We start from the raw sequence: 20,331 nt of genomic DNA, 5'->3' as shown, positions 1-20,331 counted from the left end.
AAAAAAAAAAAAAAAAAAAAAAAAAAAAGAATTGTATCACCTTTTAGTAAAGAAATACCAGTGGTCTTATCTATGAACTTGTATTTCCAAAGTCTAAACAGCAATTAACTAGACATGCTTTCTTTTCTAGAACAAAAGAAATGGAATTTAAAAAACGAATCGTGTCGTGTTTGGGGTAGTGCACTTTTGATTTCCACCTTCGGTCATCCTCCACTTGTCCCTGTACACCTAGTCCCACATGTTAGGCACATTCATATTCCAAAACGTATTTCAGGGATGGCCACACTTCATTGGAACAACCGGCCTGCCAACAGAATGACTAACTGGTAATTTGTCCTCTCCCCACTCCTGGAATTTGGAAGTGTGGGGTAGAAGGAGAGGGACCTCTACTGGTGTCCTTGCTTCTTTGCTGCAGAACTCATCGGTTTCACCTGGAGCCCAGGAAGAGTTGGCCACCATCATGCAACCAGCTGCTGAGGGGAGACACAAGAGTGAGGGTGGGGCTGCCCCCTGAGGACCACAATTCTGCCAAGATGGCTGGGTTTAATTGCCTGGATGTCTGGGTCCCATACAAGCCCCAGACTCGTGAATTCTACCATGCTTATGTGATCGCAGTAAATCAGCAGACCTTAGTCACTTTCAGAATTCCTGCTTTATGTTACTTTCATCCACAAAGCAGAGAGCACTTCAAAAGAACTAATGCTTACAATAGCCTATCCTTCCATTTGTTCTATGAGCAAGCAGGACTTTTATTTTTAAAGCTTTTCCATGCCTCTTAAATGTAATTCTAAGCAGACTTTAAACTTGTATAAACCCACAAACAATTTTGTGGTTAAAAAAAAAGTAATTTTGTTTTAGTGTGAAATTTAGTAATTTTGTCTTACTGTGAAATTTAGAAAAACACAAAAGCACTGTGGTAGTAAAATGAGTTAATTACCTCCGTCTTTAACATAAGTATTTTCCTCCTTGTTTTCCTAGCTGTTACAGACGGCCATGTACAAATCGACTACAACATTGTGAGCCAGGGTTTTCATTTAGTGAAGAAGTATGTCGCTGTGTCCCTTCGTATTGGAAAAGACCGCACATGAACTAAGACTGTACTATTTTCCAGTTCATTATTTTTCTATCATGGAAAACTGTGTTGCCACATGAGAACTGTCTATGAACAGAGGGACTTTTGTGGGACCATGCAAACAAAGACAAAAGTCCGTGTTTCCTGAATCATGTGGATAAATTTACAGAAATGGACCAGAGCTCATCTGCAAGTGGCCCCTATTAAAACTGGTTTTCTGGCAATGACCAAACAGCCAAGGTTTTTCTCTTGTGATTTTTTTTTTTAATAATGACTATATAATTTATTTCCACTAAAAATATTGTTTCTGTATACATTTTTATAGCAATAACAATTGATAAAGCTCACTGTGATCAATATTTTTATATTATGCAAAGTGTTTAAAATAAAATGAAAATTGTATTAGAAGCTGGTAAGTTCAGTGTATTACCCTCTTACATGATCATCAAAACCTGGTGTGAAAACATTGATCTTTCTCTGCCATTTTTCTCTAACCAGATTTCAAGTTTTGATTGTTATGAAAAAATGTGACCCTATAAAAGAAAATTTTCAAGGAGACAACAGTATGCTATTGCATTTTGTTTAAGTTCCTCTCTTAGTATATTTAACAATTATGAACATTCTAGCACATGATACTTAAGAATTTATAACGAATGAATCATCATAGAGCATCTTGTTAGACAGTCTGTTTAACACTTCTGTGTGATTGAAAGTTATTCAGTGTTCTTGGAGCATTCACACCCTTAACTTGGTTAAAAAAAAAAAAAAAAACTTTCAGTGTGTATTTAAATGGCTTTAAAATTTTTTATCAAAAGAATATTTTCCAAATATGTAACAACTTCTGGCCAACTAAAATACTTTCTGCAAGCAGAAGTGCTTCTACCCATATATCTAAAATAAACTAGAAATAGTATTTTAATACCCTTATATATTAAAAAGGTAGCATTTCAGCCACACAATTGATGCACTTGTTTCATTTTTTTAAAGAATATCACGCTAAAATGCTTTTCTTTGGGAACAAGTATTTTGCCTGCGTGACTACACTAAATAAGTGGTTTGTTGACAGAAAACTAATTAAGTACTAGTGTGGCATAGTTATTGTATAAAAGTAATTGGTCCTGATAGGAGAAAAAATTCTATACAAGTATGTCAAGATAACACTCTAGAAACTAGAAAATATAATTTAACAAAAGTATTTTTTAAGTAGTATAGGTGCCAAATCGGTACAATAAAAATATTAGCATCTTTATGTTTTCCTACAAAATAACTAATTGTTTTCTTTCAAAATATTGTATTAGGAGGTCTGTGCCCTAAAAATATCCTGAATATTTTCAATACTGACTTTTAAATAGGTTTTACATGCATCATTCACTGAATTCCAATTTTGTACTCTGTACAACATTAACATCTAGTTTATGAAGTAAGATTTTCATATACTGGAAAAGAAAAAGAAAGCAGTCCTCTGAAACTCTATACTATACATTTGTAGTTCATCTCATTTTTTAGTAAAGATGACTCAAGCCTATAAGCAGACAATACATGTATTGTACCTTCTCCATGTACCTGCTAAGGCCTAGGAAGTTTTTAAACTTAAAAAAAAAGAGAGAAAGGAAGAAAATTTGACAGCAAGTGATTACAGAAGGAAAATTGGAATCAATCTCTTTTCATCTGATGGAGAAGCACAATCCTTAGAGCACAAAATGCTCGTTATCTTTGAAATACAGCAAAGATTCAATCATTTTTCATCTCATTTGATCCAAGAATGAAAGCAAACAAGTTTGTAATCTGTTACTGTTTATTTAATCAGTCATTTTTATATTCAGTACATTTAAAATATATTAACTTTTAAACTAAATTAAAAAGAAAAAAACCTATTCTAAGTTTCTGAAAGCATCCTGAGGCCATGTAAAGAATATTAGAACATGATATCAGATTCTGTTTTTATATGTTATCAGATTAAAAAACAATCTCAACTCTATGCTGACCGTTCGTTTATCATAATATATAGCTAAACCAAAAAAAAAAAAAAACTTAAACGAAATTATGAGAACAAGAAGTAAAGCCTGAGGCATGTCAGAAAAATAACATTTAAATTTGTCTCTGGAGATGTAATAATTTCAACCAAAAGCAAGAGTAGCATGAGCAAAGATGATACATCACCAGAGATACTTGCAAACAACTTTATGTGAACTGTAAAAATCCCACTTCCACACATCATAATGAATGAGATATTATATAGCCAGTTAAGAAAATAGACTGGAGATAAAGCTAAACAATTATTTAGGATATTAGCAAATGTTATTTAGCAAAATGCTAAATAATTAAGTGAGCATGTTCATAAACTTTGCAAAAGAGCCTCAAGATACCAATTCAGTCAACCTAAATCATAAAGTTGAGAAAATATTAGAACCTCACAGCAGTTAATATCTCCAAACAGTTAATATATTTCAAATCTTGGAAAGTTTATACACAGAATTTTATATCCAGAGCTCTCTAATAGGATATAGTCAGTTTAAAAGACTTAAGAAAAAAATGTTTTGGTGAGCAGTTGTGTAAGATTTCATTTCCAGATTATTTTGGGGGGTGTTTTGACCTTTACTAACCACTTAAGCGCAACAGATTCCATTATTAGAATTCCTCAAAATAACCTATGTCGTCTATCTCCACACCATTGAAAACAGAAGTTTGAGTGGTGAATATAAAGCCAAATTCACTGGCATACCCATAACGAACTTTAAGGAAAGGAGAAAGGGTCATGAACCTACCTCTATTCACTAGGCTTTCTCCAGGGATACCCGGCTTATGAAGGAACTTTACTCAATGAGAAAGAGAGAAGAAACAGACACAACAGGTGAGAAAGTTCATATTACAGCAATTGTTTCAGCATACTGTCAAAACCATGCTTAAATCTCCACATTCATCTATCTAAAAAACGCTAAGATGCTAAGAGTGAACAAAGGACTCCAGGCCTACACTTTTCTTTTCTTTTTTTTTTTTTATCTCTTTTATTATGATGTTGTGGGGTACAGTTAAGGGTTAGGTATACAATTACGTTTCATTCAGGCACCCTGTTGATATGAGGTGTTTCCCCCTTCCCAGACAGATATTTGCTACTGTTCATCCCATCTCCCTCCCGCCCCCATAGTTTCCAGTACCGTCAGTCATTTTCTTATAGTATTGCATTGGATGTTCAAGGTCCATTATATGAGTGAGAACATGTGATACTCGGATCTTTGTTTCTGTGAGAGGTCACTCAGTATTATAGACGCTAGTTCCATCCAGGTTGCTGCGGAATTCATGATTTTGTTCTTTTTTATGGCTGCATGGTATTCCATCGTGTATATGTACCACATTTTTTTAATCCAGTCCTCTTTTGATGGGCAGCATGGTTGTTTCCAGGTTCTTGCTATTGTGAACAACGCTGCGATAAACATACGTGTGCAGGTATCTTTTTTATAGAGTGATTTGAGTTCTTCAGGGTATATTCCCAGTAGGGGGATTGCGGGATCATATGGAAGGTCAATTTTTAGAGCTTTTAGGAATCGCCACACTGCTTTCCACAGAGGTTGCACTAGTTTACACTCCCACCAACAGTGTAGAAGTGTTCCCTTTTCACCACACCCTCTCCAGCAGCTGTTATTTTTTGAGTTGTTGATAATTGCCATTCTGACTGGAGTCAGGTGGTATCTCAGTGTGGTTTTGATTTGCATCTCCCTGATGATTAGTGAGATTGAACATTTCTTCATGTGTTTGTTGGCTGCTCGGATATCTTCCTTTGTGAAGTGCTACTATACTGTCCCTCAGATCTGGGCTTTCATTCATAAGTTTTTCAAAAGATACTTTTTAGGGATCTTACCTTTAAGTTAAAAATAAGAATGATAGAAAAATGGCATTCCACTCTGCTCCAGTAGAAGAGAGAGCATGGATGTGTCTATTTTTTATGTAGTAGATGAATTCTAGAAAGTTCTGTATAAATCCATTTTTGTCTTTCAAAAGTACATATTATACACCCAAATAACCATTTAAGGACGTTTATCACATGTAAAGTAGTAAAATAATTACTTTTAATTATGAAATAATTACTAGTTTATCATATGTTCATGTGTTTGAATTTTTGATATATATTGACTATTTTTTAAGTGTGGAATGACTATCTGTTAATTTATAGAAGTATAAACTGGTTTCATATCATCTTTTCATCTTATAGCTAACAATTTATTGCCTAAAGAAGAATACCATAATAGAAGGAGCTCTGGATTGGGAATTGTAAACCAGGTTTTTAATCCTGACTTTTCTGTTATGCCTCTGAGCATATCACCAAAACCCCTGACTCCCAGCATGTCAATCTGTGAAGGAGGGAGCTGAGTTAAAATTGTATATGAAGTCCTGGCTCTGAAGTTACAAAATTTATATTAAATTCCATACAGAGAAAAATCAATACCAGAACATTTTAAGAACCATAGGGGTGCATCATTCTTGAGATCAGTGACCCCCATTAAGAGGAAATATTTACTTTTAAAAATGTTTCTATCTGCCTTACACTGTAATTCTAGTGCTACTTCTTAAGTCCAAGCAAATGTAAGTGGCTCGGAGCATTATTAATGTTTGACTTTTTCATATCAAAGGTGATCAAACATAAAGACTCTGAAAAATTTCTTTTCAAATTTCTTGAAAAAAGTAAAACCATGCAACTTCCATAAGATGCCAAAAAGTAAGACTTCTTGTGCACTCCTTCCAGATGCCCATATACTATATTTAATCTAGGCAAGGTCTTTGAAGCAGAAATGGACTTCTAATATTGTTACCATCTGGCATTCTGATGATAGGATTTGATTGGGATTGAGCCCACATCACGAGGGTCTGGGATGAATACACTTGTAAGTACAGAGGTCAAAATGCTGGATGCTGTTCGTCGATTCACCCACCAGGGTTGATTATACAGCAGCCTTGATGAAACATAACTGTCCACACAGACAGTGATAACCATTTTGATTTCATAGAAATGATTGTGAGACACCATTTAAAAAACATCTTTAAAAACCACTAAGTGATGAGTTTCTGACTGACAAAAAATTCTAAATTGTCTCAAACAAAAATATTTAATTTTACAAATAAAATTTATAAATACTTTTAAAAGGAGAAAAAGCATTTTCAGGAGTATTCAACATACTGCTTTATAGGACTTTATAACAATATTTTATAGCATTGTTAAAGACACATAAAATGTTCTTCATTATTTCAAGGCAGCTGCCCATCTTAGAGTTCTTGAAAATTAATTTTTCTTATATTAAAATGCATGTGTTTAGATTCGATGCAATTTTTTATTGGGAATATTTGTATACCTACAAAAGATATAACTGAATTCATTTCATTCAAATGGTGCTTATGCCATTCAAATACAAGGAAAATTAGTTTTCCTTATATTCAAATACTTATATTTAAATTCGGTATAATTTCTTTACTGGGAATATTACACCTACAAAAAAACATAACTGTGTTCTTTCCGTTCCCTTTTCGTTGGTACAAGTGACATATCTTTCAACACTTGCCATCCAGATTTCACAGATCCCTTCCTAACGTGTAACAAATGAAGACTTCTCATTCTTCACACTTTATATTTCATTCTTCACACTTTCTATATAGTTTTCAAGGCACTACTTGTTTCTATCACCTACTTACCTTAAACAATAATCTTTAACCTGCTTGTGTCTTTCTTTATGCTCCCATGCGCTGATGTTTTCCCTTCCCCAATGTTTTTGGCAACTTTTGCTCAATAATATGCTATCACTGGAAGGAGAAAGGATACCAGGAATCAGATAAGATTGTGGTATCTATGATTAGATACAGCTTTCTTCCTCTGATTCTATCCTAGGCTTCAGACTGACATTTTAAGACAGCATTTCTTAATTTTGATGACACAGTAAATAAAGAGCCGTAGACTAGCACTTGAAATTGCTAAGCGGGAGGGAAAAAGGAAGGGAGAAAGGAAAAGAACGAAAAAAGAAATAACAAAAAAAAGGAGTCAGGGTAAGAGAGGAAAAGAGAAAAAAGCAAGAACAGTAGAACTTTAAGAAAAAAATGAAGATGTCGCATGACTTACTGGGACCCAGATAAAGAAGATGTAGAAACTTCCTGAAGTGCATAGAGAAATTTCTACAATTTGTGAACAAGAATAGAAAAAGCAAATTTATATTATCTGTTGAGCAGTTTTTTTAATCGGATTATAGTATTTACTAAGTAAATGAGAGAAATGCCATGATGGTGGTGTGAAAATTTCAGTGGTCAAAGTCTGAAATAAAACACGGAAAAATATTTGGCATGAAGTAATTTGTCTTTACTTGTACTCATGGACACTTTGAATGCCACATCATTCACAGTCATTCATATGATGGTGTATTGCTTTTAAGAAGACATGAGGAATTTCCTCATCTCTAGATTTAAAACAGATGTTTTTACATGAAATTCCAAATCACGTGAGCATTTCATTTGTGATTGATTTTTTTCTAACAAAAATGCCCTTTGTGTGAGAAATTTACCAGCTTCGTTGTCCCTGTCACGTCTGGGTAGGCAGTCATGATTCACCATTCCACACTACAGGGCACATAGGAAAGAGAACTTTCTTCATCCAAGTCGTGTAGCTACTTATATTCCCTGTGCTTTAGGGAATCTAAAGCTTCAGTAGGGTGGAGAGATATTGGAGGTTACAGAGTTCCTTGAAATAATCATCAGTCCCTTTTTTGCCTCTGAGATAATTCCTGGAAATTGGGTTAGACCTAGAAGGGGTTTAAGTAATTGCAGAGGTTGACCTCTCATTTTAACAATAGGAAATTTAACTGTAGCCCTGAACTGTTAAAAGTTTGTCTTAAAACGACTCAGAATGTAGAGTGTCTTCACACCTACATGAAAACACTGGGCAAACTATATTTAGTCTGGCATTCTTATTGCTCCTAAAATGACATTTAATATGTGTTCCCCATGTCGTGGACTGGGCACTAGATTTCCACTCCTGATTTGACCAGAGCAGCCCTGCTTTGATCTGTTTTGTATCAAGATACTGGGGGTAGCCGGGCGGTAACACGCGCCTGTAGTTCCGACTACTTGGAAGGCTGAGGCAGAAGGATTGCCAGAGCCCAGTATGTCGAGGCTGCGGTGGCCGGGAGCATGCCACTGCACTCCTGTCTGGGCGACAGAATGAGACTCCAACTCTTAAAAAAAAAAAAAAAATACTGGGGGGGGGGAAGATTTTACTTTTTTAAAAAAGAGCCCTTTTCTAATTCTCCTTTTCAAATTACTGCTTTAAAATATGGTTTTTGCCATATTGAATTACTTTAACAACCGCTTGTTCTCTGTCAAAGCCATCATCTCTCACAGGTGCAGCTGTAGCTGCAATTGTGCTAAATTTCTTTTTTTTTTTTTTTTTAGGTTCAAATTCCATTTATTATCTTGTGTGCTTTCTACATGTAATGAAATAATTTTATGATTTTCAAAAATTATCTTTACTACATGATATTTGTCCTATGCATATAATGTAATTTATTTAATCAATTTTTATTGTAAATTGAAGGCTGTTTTTAATTTTTTTCTATGTTGGATTATATAATTTTGTACCCTTATATCAAATACTGTTGAAATAAACACCATCATACATCTCTTTTCAGATGTGATTCTTTGCAAAGGTTAATCCCACTACACAGCCATAAAAAAGAACAAAATCATGAATTTCGCAGCAACCTGGATGGAACTAGAGTCTATAATACTGAGTGACCTCTCACAGAAACAAAGATCAGAATATCACATGTTCTCACTCATATAATGGACCTTGAACATCCAATGTAATACTATAAGTGCTAAATTTCTATGACATCAAAACCCTCTCCTTGACCTGGGAAACCAACGGTAGCTGACAACAAGAAAGGTCACTGTGTTGTCATCAAGAGAGTGAAAGAGTTCTTCTCCACCCCCATGCAAAATTTCCTAGCAGTACTTTCTACATCAGATAATTTATGGATATTAAGTCAGGTTTTTTAAAAATTACACTTACTTTACAGCCTTGACCAACTCGCAAACATAATATAAGCCAGGCAGAAGCATCCTCTGAGTGACTAGATTTATAATCACCCTCTCCCCTTCAGCATGAGACATTATTCTTGGACCATATTCATATGTCTTGATTCTCTCTTCCTTAATAAAAAATTCTTTACGAAGGACTTTGAATCTACAAACAAATAGTTGCTCCCCTTATCCAGGTGTGCCTAGATTTGTGAGCAGGCAAGTATGAACTCAGCTCATTTTCAAACACACTTTGCTCCTGGAACTTAGTCTGGCCTAGTTGCTGTAACAATACTACAGGTTGTTAGTTTAAGCAACAAAAGTTTATTTTCTCACAGTTCTAAAAACTAGAAAATTTAAGATTAACGTGCCATCAAGATTGGTTTCTGATGCGGTTTCTCTTCCTGACTTGCAGATGGCCAGTTTCTCACTATTCTCCACATGAATTTTCTTCAGAGCTTGTGGAGAGAGAAAGATCTCTGGTATCTCTCTTCCTACAGGGACACCAGTCTTGTTGGCTTAGGGACCCGCCTTTAATCTTAATTGCCTCCCTAAAAGTACTAGCTCAAAATACATTGAAGATTAGTTTTGACATATAGACCTTGGGAGGACACAACAATCCTAAGCCTTTATCTGTGTGAAATTGATTGGCAAGAAAGAGTCAAATATGGATCAAACATTTTGAAACCAAAGAAAGTAATCCTAGGCAGATAGAGTTCTGAATAGCACTGAGTGCTGGGGATGAGATAAAAGTAAACAAAATTTTACAATGGAGAGCTGCAAAGATAATAATTAAGAACATTCAAATTATACCAAAAACTCTACCTGAGAACTTGTAGAAAAACAGCCTAAGTTAGAAGTACAAATGTTAAGTACCTAAAAATATGTATTGGATTTTGGTCCTAAGTCGAACTTAAAATTATCTGCCTGTATAGTTTGTACATCAAGATGCCTCACATTGTGTTGAGCTTACACAATTGCCTGATGCTTTCATGCATTACCAATGTAGGTATTAAACTGGTGAGAGGAACTTTGGAGATAATGTGGCTATCTATAAATGATTTTCCAAGCAAAAGATACAAACTGATGACTTCATCCAGCATTGGGATTGTGCAGGTTACCAAGAATCAAAGCCACAGTTGTTGATTTCAAAAGGAAATCCCTTTAATTCTTTGGTTACTGGTTACAAAATTGGCAAATACATGTTAAAATTTAGAACAGTGCTTGATGCCTAATAAGCCCTCTGGCAAATACATGTTAAAATTTAGAACAGTGCTTGATGCCTAATAAGCCCTCAATAAGTAATTTCTATAATCTTTGATAACTTCAGATATAAAGTTTTCTTTATAACCATAATTATAGCATCCAGAAATTCAGCCTTATTTGAAAATTGCAGCAGAAAATTCTGAAAATAAAGAAAATATATTAGTATTTAGTCATCTCAAATTTTAGAATCTGAATTTATCACACTTGTGATTATTTTGTCTCCCTAAAGGTCTTAGCTCAAAATACATTGAGGGTTAGACAATGTTGTAATGCATTTTGGAATCAATTATATTTTTTTGTCAAGTTAGATCCTGAAAATTTCTGCTTTAAATATATCACTTCCAACTTTTTGCTTTTTGATATCTAAAAGGGCACACAGAGACTGGAAGTTAACTATGAAATATCAATACTAATATTCCAAGAAAGAAGGGCAGTTTTGATTTAGTAAAAAAAAATTTTTAAAGAAAAAGAAAACAAGCCAGACTCGGTGGCTCAGCCTGTAATCCCGCGCCTTTGGGAGGCTGAGGTGAGTGGATTGCCTGAGCCTGCGGGTTCGAGACCCAGCCGGGCAGGCGAGACCTCATCTCTACAATAAAATAAAATAAAAATTAGCCGAGCGTGGTAGCACACGCCTGTAATCCCGGCTACTCGGAAGGCTGAGGCGGAAGGATTGCCGGGGCCCAGCAGGTCGAGGCTGTGGTGGTCTGGAGTGGCTACTGCACTCCAGTCTGGGCGACAGAGTGAGACTCCAACTCAACCCAAAAAAAAAGAAAAAGGAAACAAATGTGAAAAAAGTTAAAAGCACCGGAATATAAATATAATTAACTTGAAAATAAACTTTGTATCCAAATTCCTACTTGATTATGAATTTCTCATATCATTTTGGTAGAAGTTTTTTTCATTTTTAATAAAAGGAACTCATTTCATAGACCTTAGAAACTTAGTTTAAATAAGAACTTATCAAACATTAATTATGAAGGAATTGTTACTGCATTTTTTAAAGGCAGCATGATCTGGAAAATATCACTGAGTAATACGTAATGTTCCTATACTTCAAACTGAACAAAGGAGCAACACTATGTCCTTAATATATAACTTGCTTGTAAGGTTATATATAACTATGAAACAGCTGTTGGAAAAAATACTATAACTTAAAAATAGCTATGTTGGGAATTCTCATTCATTTCTAGCATATTTGAATTTAATTTGTTATTATTTCTCTCCTCAAAGGAAACTAAATTTATAGAGTTCTTCTGAAATTCAGGGTAACTATTCTAAAAGATGAACAGCAGAAGTCTCAGTCAACGTGGTTCAAAGCATAGTTTGTTGATAAGGGTTAAAGGTTAAAGTGTAGAATTGTGAGAGCTTGAGGAGAGGAGGCAATAATTTAAAAATAAAACTATAAAAATCTCTACTCCAATGAATATGAGTGTATATAACTTCAAAATATTAATAGACAACTTAAAAGTAAAACAAGATTCCACAGTAATGTTAATAAAAAAAATATAGGCTAGCTTTTATGTATTGCAAGTTCCAAGAAACCTTAAATATTATCAACAGGATTCAACTTTCAGCTGATGCTTGACTTTACTCTAACCGTATCATACTTCTCTATAATGGCTAATTCTTCACACATTCAGGAACTGAACTGGTATTTGAATAAAGCATTATCGTTACAAATTTTGATTAAAGAATCATAAAAACTTTGAAGACTATATTTCAAAGCTTGAAGGTGACTAGATATCCACAATTGGAAGCAACTTTACCATATTGAAAAAATCAGCATTATAATGTCAACAGTGTCTTACACTATGTTTAAACAACATCCAATCAATTAGATATGTCATTTTTTCAACATGAATGCAAAAAAAGAATAGATTGACCAAAATTAACTAGCAGAAGTTCATTTGATGTGGGGAGAAGAGCCCAGTCTGAATTCCAGCCCTAATCGATAGCTGTAGGATCAGGTAAACTTGGTAAGCCTCAGTTCCTTACTCTGCACTGAGATTCTGCTGTAGTGCAACAGTGTATGTCAAGGTCACATAGAAGATTTGGCATGGAAATGATGCTCAGGAAATGCTTATTTAACACCTCATTGTGCATGTATGTGTTATTTCAATTATCATTTCAGGATTAGACATATCATAAGACGATCATTTATTTCATTTTTTCTATTTTATTTTACCCCTTTGAAGAAAAATTGATTTGATTAGTCAATTTCTATAAGATCCCTTTTTTTTTTTTTTTTTTTAGAATAAGTCTGCATTTGATTTGGGTAGGCACAGTGAGGAAGGAGAAGCAGGATGGAAGGGAGAAAAATCACACATTCTAAGTTTTAAGGAACAAATTTTATTTTGCAGGATAAAAAAATATAAGAAACCAAAGAATTTTTTTTTAACTTTATTTATTATAAATATGGGGGGTACAAGTCAGGATTAGGTACATACGTAGTCTATGTGCAAGTGAAGCTTGAGCCTCCAACTAGTCCTCGCATCCCCTGATTTAGGTTCAGGTACCCTTAGTGATGTTACATCTCACCCTTCCCTGGCAGCATCCCGCAGCTGCCGATCCTTCTCTTGTAGTATTGTGATAAATGTTCAGAACCCACTTACGAGTGAGAACATGTGGTGTTCCGTTCTTTGTTTCTATGATAGATTACTGAGTATGAGGGACTCTAAATCCACCCAATTTGCTGCCAAGTCCATAATTGTGTCCTTCTTTATGGGTGTGTAATACTCCATTGTGTATATCTACCGCATTTTCTTTATCCAATCCACTTTCAATGGGCAGCACGGTTGTTTCTATGTTTCTGCTATTGTGAATAGTGCTTCAGAAAATACACAAGTGCAAGTACCTTTTTGTAGAAAATAACATTAAATAATAATTAATTTAAAAATATTCTAGCCAAGTGCAGCGGCTCATGCCTATAATCCCAGCATTTTGGGAGGCCAAGGCGAGAGGATTGCTTGAACCCAGGAGTTCTGAATCAAACTGGGCAATATAATGAGATCTCATATCTACAAAAAAAATCAAAAAAATTAGCCAGGCCTGGTGGCATGCACCAGTAGTCCCAGCTACTCAGGATGCTGAAGCAGAGGGGTTGTCTGAGCACAGGAGGTCGAAGCTCTGGTGAGCCATGATCGTGCTACTGAACTCCAGCCTGGAAAACAGAGTCAGATTCCTATTCAATAATAAAAAATAAAAAAAGAAATATCTCCTCTAACCTATTAATTATTTTTTCTACTGTCTCTTATTAAAAGTAATCTTTTGGGGAAAAATACCAATTTAATAGAAAATTCTAAATGTATATATAAGAGAATTAAAGTGACCTGTAATAATGCTATGCAAGCAGTCATTATGTTTATCCAAATCATTCTGTTAACATTGTGTATACTTTTATGACTATCTTAATGGATATGCACAACTGGAATCAATATGAAAGATTGGTTCCATGCATATATAACACTTAATTTTTTGTGTTCACGTTTTTATTACCAAAGCCACCTACCGTTTTTGAAAGAATTTCGGCGCCAGTAATGACTGCCACACCCGGCCAGAACCAAGAGATTTATTAAAGGGGCTGTTACAGAGAGGATCTGTAACAGAGGGAAAAAAGAGAGAGAGAGTAGCAGGGAGTGGGCTGTATTTATTAGCCCGACAGGGCCAGAAGGGGCCGTGCTATGTTCCTATTGGAGGAGCTGCATGGGAGTAGGGTGGGACCGATGCCATGTTATAGTCCTATTGGACGCATAACAAAGCTGGCTACGGATTGGAGGCTTGCAGGTTTGAAATTCGCACTCGCGGGGAATTGTGCTCCCAGAAGCCGGGACCTAGGGCCTTTGTTGTCTGGTGTGTCCTCACCATGCTCGGTGCCATTTTGGGAGCCGCCCCTCTGGTCGCTTCCTGCACCCTTCACTTTTTATTTATCTTTTAAATTTTTCTCTTCAATATTGAGATAATTTAGCCTTCACTATTTTTAATTTGGATGAGTACAGCAAGTGTCCCTCATTTCTCTTCTTTTGCCTAATTTCCCTAGGTCCTAAAAGTCACAAGACCTTCATCTCTCCTGACACACTATAAATCGCCCCCACAATTTCCCTGCCTGGGATTTTCTGGGAATTTTAATCTCCAAATGACGTTGAAAGGTAGATGAAGGAGAGAATATTCATTTAATCACTCAAAATTAGCACCAATACAGAAGAAAGAGGTTTCTTACTTTCCCTTGGTGATCTTTCAAGCCAATCATCACACTACAGGGGAATTACACTGTGACTTTCAGTTATATTCAAATCTGCCTCACTACTTTCTTTCAGAAACCAAAAGACTGGGTCCATCGCTAGCTTTTTTGCAAATCTGGCTATTTCAACCCTATGGTTTTTTTTTAAATTTCTCCACATGCTATCTATTATCTGTCTAGCAGTCAATCTGTAGCAATCTTCATAAGAATTTTACTACATAGGTGAGGGGAAAGAGGAACTTATAGACAGTCATGTGATGCTTTATCCCCAGTCTTACTGCCTCTTAACATTGTTATCCTTACCATAGCACAACTACAGAAAGAAGTCACACCTTGCAATTTGTCTCGTCCACACACTGAGGATAAAAATGCCTTAATTAGGAATGGTGCTTACAATTTACTTTCTCTACAGAAGGGGCCCCCAAAGATGGTTACAGAATTGACACCAGCACATTAGTTACCAACCAAGAAACTTCTGAGGAATTCTGCTGAAGATGTTTTCTACTGAGATACAAAAATCTCTTCTTTCAGATCCTTTAAGTTCCCTGTAAATTCCCTGTAAATTCCCTGTAAGTTCCCTGTAAATCCTGGATGTTAGGCTCTTTGTCAGATACTTTTTTTTTCCCATTCTGTGTGTTGTCTCCTTACTCTCTTGATAGTTTCTTTTGCTGTGCAAAAGCCTTCCCGTTTGATGAAGTCCTATTTATCTATCTTATCTTTTATGGCATGTGCTTTTGGGGTTATGATTAAGAATTGGTTGCCTACTCCAATGTGCATAAGAGTGGCTCCTGCATTTTCTTCTAAAACTCTTGTAGTTTGAGGGTTTACATTTATGTCTTTGATCCACTTAGAGTTGATTTTTTTTTAATATGGCGATAGGTGGGAGTCCTGTTGCATTCCTCTGCATGCAGTCAGCCAGTTTTCCCAGCAGTTTTCCAGACCCTGAATAAGGGTCTCCCTCTTCCCATTGGTTGTTATTGATGGCTTTGTCAAAGATGAGTTGACTGAGAGATCGAGATTTTGCTTCCAGAATCTCTATTCTGTTCCATTGGTCTATTTGTCTATATTGTACCCATACCAGGCTGTTTTGATTATTGTAACCTTATAGCAGAGTTTAAAATCAGGAAGTGTGATACCTCCCACTTTGTTTCTTTTACTAAGGATTGTTTTGGCTGTTCGTGCACTTTTTTTGTTTCCATATGAATTTCTGTATTGTTGTTTCCAAGTCTGAAAAGAATGATGTTAGTAATTTGATGGGTATTGCATTGAAACTTTAGATTCCCTTGGGTAAGCTGGACATCTTGACAATATGATTCTTCCAACCCATGAGCATGGATTGTTTTTCTATTTGTTTGTGTCCTCTTTGATTTCTTTGAGCAGTATTTTGTAGTTTTCATTGTAAAGGTCTTTCACTTCTCTGGTAAGGAAGATGCCAAGGTATTTCCTTTTTTGTGTGTGGCTATTGTGAATGAGATTGTGCTTATTTGGTTCTCTGCCTGCTTGCTGTTGGTGTGTAGAAATGCAGCTGTCTTTTGCACATTGATTTTGGACCCTGAGACTTTGCCAGTCATTTATCAGCTCAAGGAGATTCTTTTATGGACTCCCTAGGGTTTTCAAGGTATAGGATCATATCATCTGCAAAGAGGAATAGCTTAACTTCCTCCTCTCCTCTTTGGGGTATTTGGATACCCCTGATTTTCTTGTCTTGCCTGATTTCTCTAGCTAGGATTTCCAACACTATGTTGAACAGGAGGGGTGAGAGTGGCAAACTTGTCTTGTTCTCGTTTTCAGGGGAAATACTTCCAAGTTCTGTCATTGAGCAATATGTTGGCTATGGGTTTATTGTAGATGGCTTAACTATTTTGAAGAATGTTCATTCTGTGTCTAGGTGATTAAGAGTTTTTATTAAGAAGGGATGTGGATTTTGTTGAAAGCTTTTCTGCTTCTAATGATATAATCATGTGATTCTTGTTTTTCCATCTGTTGATGCATTGAATTACATTTTGACCTTCCATACGATCCAGCAATCCCCCTCCTGGGAATATATCCACAAGACCAAAAAGCGATCTACAAAAAAGATACCTGCACACACATGTTCATTGCCGCACTAGTCACAATAGCAAAAACATGGAACCAACCCTACTTTATACAGTAGACTGAATAAAGAAAATGCAATACATATACACAATGGAATACTATGCAGACATATAGAAGGGCAAAATCATGGACTTATCAACATATTGGATGGAATTAGAGACAATCATTCTTAGTGATCTATCACAGAAACCACCAAAGACCACATGCTCTCATTCATAAGTGGGACCTGATCACAGTGGTGCAAAGAAGGGATTGGCAGTCATGGGACATTGCCAGGGAAGGAAGGAAGTGGGGATAGGACACATAATAGCATAAAGGGTACCTGATCCTAAACCAGGGGAAGTAAGGACCAGTTGGAAGCTCTGACTTCACCTGCACAGAGATTGTACGTATGTACCTAATCCTGACTTTAAACTTTAAAATAAAGTTTAAAAAATTATTCTCTTCTAATGGCATTTTGAGTTATTGGTCTTCAAATTAAAATAAAATCTCTGTGTTACAGTCAAAAACAATGTAGGGTGGGAGGAGGGTTAGGAGGGAAGGGCTGGATGAAAGTGGTAACAGAATCTCCATTGAGGTTCTGTGTCCAACTACACGTGTCTCTTCACATTAATTTTGACAATAAGTATGGAATGTATGAGGTGTTTAATTTTCATTGTCCAAAATTAAAGACATTAAAATAAGTGTTTTTAGACTCTGCTATTTGGCATAAAGGCTGAAATCTATGAAATTAGAAGGGTCTTATCATAAGTAATCAGAATCATTGTTGGTGGTTGATTAATTTAAAAGTTAAAGTGAGAATCATTAGACATAAAATAATCATGCTTTAATTGTAACTTTATTTTTTACATGTATATACGCTGTTTCACTTGTTTTAGGAACAAGGCCTTGTCATTGGATATTGTTTTAGGAACAAGGCCTTGTCATTGGATATTGGTTTTCCTGCAGATATAACACCTACAATGCTTTATTTGTTTTTGTTTTATTTCATTAAGATGTATTGAGAAATTAAAGTCACTTGCAAAGCAATCTGGAAAACAAAGGATTTTATGTACCCCAAATGTTGATCGTTGACTTGGCCAGACCTAATTGGACAAACTTAATTTTTAATTGTTGACTTTCTTTGACTGACCTTTTAAAAGCATTCTGTCAGTTTCCTGAGAGTTCATCGTAATTTTTCCATATATTATGGTTTTTTCAATGGAATCACTGAATATAAATGAATATACATTAATTCATTTCATGTAACAGCTTATAATGTTAAGATAACCAAGTTTGGTTCATATAAATGATTGAAAAAAGGTTTTTTGTTGTTAGCAGAAATAGACACATATTATTCAAACTGTAATGTATGATGTTTTAAAAAGTCACTCTCTCACTTTTTAAGTCGATAACACCAGGCATATAAAAATATCTAACAAAATTTTTGCAGAAAGATCAAGAAACAAATAGTGTAAATTTGAATGTGCTAATAGTTTTTCTGTTATTTTCTCATTCTATATATTTCCAATGACTGTGTAGTAACCGGGGTAGGCTCAAGATTAGCCATGTTTACCTTTCCTGAAACATTTAATTCTCTAGTCTTTTTTTTTCTTCTCCATTTCCTGCACCTACACTTTCCCATCTCAACTTCTAAGTGGGAACTCTAGGCAACTTCAAAATAATATATCTAGTTAAAAACTGAATTATATCTGTTAAAAGCATAAGCTACTCGGGATAAAAATAATGAAGGAACAGAAATGTAACTCCTGGCCTTTTTGAACCATGAAATGGCTTTTCATGCTACAATGTCACTGACATTTTTCCAAACAGAAGTCAAATAAGTTTCAGGTGACAGAGTAAATTTAAAACTTTATACCTGACAGCCTTCTGTGTATTTTTTCTTCACATAGTATTATGAATAATAGTCATGTTGATAGAAAAAACATTGCAGAAATGATCTCAAATTTTATGTTTTCTCTCCTGCTCATTTCCCTCTTCTTTTTATATTTTAACCTTCTAAGAAAACTTTACACCCATCCACACCCTGAGCATACCCATTTTCTATGGAGTCATTTGTATGAAGTCAAGCTATCTGCTTGATTTTAGATACAATTCTAATAATTTTATTAGTATTTTTAATAATCTTGTTAATGTATTATTTTTGTGTTTCTTAGGCAGATCAAAATATTCACAAGTTAATTTAGTCATTTAATTTAAAAATATTTAATGCGGCTCGCCATTTTTTTCCTTATCACCAGGGATATCAGAGTATGTTTCTGTCCACAAATTATTGCAAATGAAATGGAATGTCAGTACTTTAGACCGCACCTTTTCCATCGTGAGTCCTGTCAAGCCCTGCAAAGATATGGCCAGGTTGACGATTCTCATATTTCTTGACTGCCTTCGTTCTTTCATGTATGCAACCTATTGACATATTTTGTTTTCGAAAATAAAATAACTTTAAATCCCCATGACCTCATGACCTTCTGTGTCATATAATTCTAGTATATTAAACCAGACGTTTCCATGTAATTTCATATTCTATGAAATGTTTTCTTCATAGCCAAATAAACTTGACAAGTTAACTTTTGAGAGAATATCTAAAAAGAAAAACTTAGCTGCCTTAGACTGAGTTTCACTAAATATTTCCTGTTTTCAATACATTGTCTGATATAACTTTTATGTGTAACACAAAGTCTGACTCAGTTAGAAACTAAACCGTCACAACTGAATTTTACCTCTCACTACAGAAAAGGTGTAAGGAAGTTGAACCCCACTGGAAAAATAGAGTTGATACCATTCTTATTTGGAAGGTTCCAGTGTTTCACATTGATTTATAGAACTTCTTTTTTCATTGGATTAATGGGCTAGTTTAAGGCACAGTTCAAATTATTAACAATTTTTTTTAATTGGTGTATTTTTATTATTTAGAGCATAAAGTTCAGTATTGATCATAAATATCCATCTATCTCTCTGTTTGAAGTATCACATTCAAAGCCAACAGCCAAGTTCATGAGCATGACACCAGAATAGCAGAATGCTTAGGATCAAAACATTGCCTAAATGTATACAATTTGAACAGAAGCATCTAGTACCAATTTGTGCACAAGGTCAGAACACAGTGTTAATTACTCTGATTTAAACTACATGCTTAATTATGAAGAATATGTGTGCCCGTCAGAGTGATGTACTTTTAAGTAAAAATGAAATGGAAATGTTTTATATAATATACTCTTTATTCTATTCAATATTTTTAACCTTTTATAAAGGCTTACATTTTCTGGTATTAATATCTCTACTCTTTTAATTTAGTTTGCAATTACTTCTTAATTTCCAATCTTTCTTGATTTATTTGTTTCAAGTTTGTTTCCTGAAACAGTATATAGATTTCGCCTTTTAATGTTGAGTTTAGTTTGTTCATATTTGGTTTATAATCCTGTGTAACTGATTTTATTTTCTACCTCATTTTATTATCTATTTTATATTGGTGACTTGTCTTTCCTTATTTTTGTTGGTATTATCAACAAATTCATTTCATACATCCATTCTGCTTATTACTATTTTTAATAAGATACACAATCCTCCTGCCCACCACAATTAAATGATAACTTTACAATCAATCAATCAA

General features: G+C 34.9%; 1 protein-coding gene across 1 annotated transcript in view; it reads left to right on the top strand.

The window, feature by feature from the left end:
* VEGFC (vascular endothelial growth factor C) overlaps nt 1-1,477 on the top strand; it is a 77,511-nt gene extending 76,034 nt beyond the window's left edge. Inside the window, exon 9 of the mRNA XM_008065577.2 lies at nt 979-1,477. Within this exon, the coding sequence (XP_008063768.2) occupies nt 979-1,093 (115 nt within the window). The 3' untranslated portion in view covers nt 1,094-1,477. The remainder of the gene's footprint in view (nt 1-978) is intronic.
* Nucleotides 1,478-20,331: the final 18,854 nt, after the last annotated feature.

The sequence above is a fragment of the Carlito syrichta genome, unplaced genomic scaffold, assembly GCF_000164805.1.
Source record: "Carlito syrichta isolate Samal-C Ts95f unplaced genomic scaffold, Tarsius_syrichta-2.0.1 Scaffold103424, whole genome shotgun sequence".
Classification (NCBI taxonomy): domain Eukaryota; kingdom Metazoa; phylum Chordata; class Mammalia; order Primates; family Tarsiidae; genus Carlito; species Carlito syrichta.
Note: the sequence above shows the minus strand (reverse complement) of the source record. Positions and strands in the feature narration are given on the sequence as shown.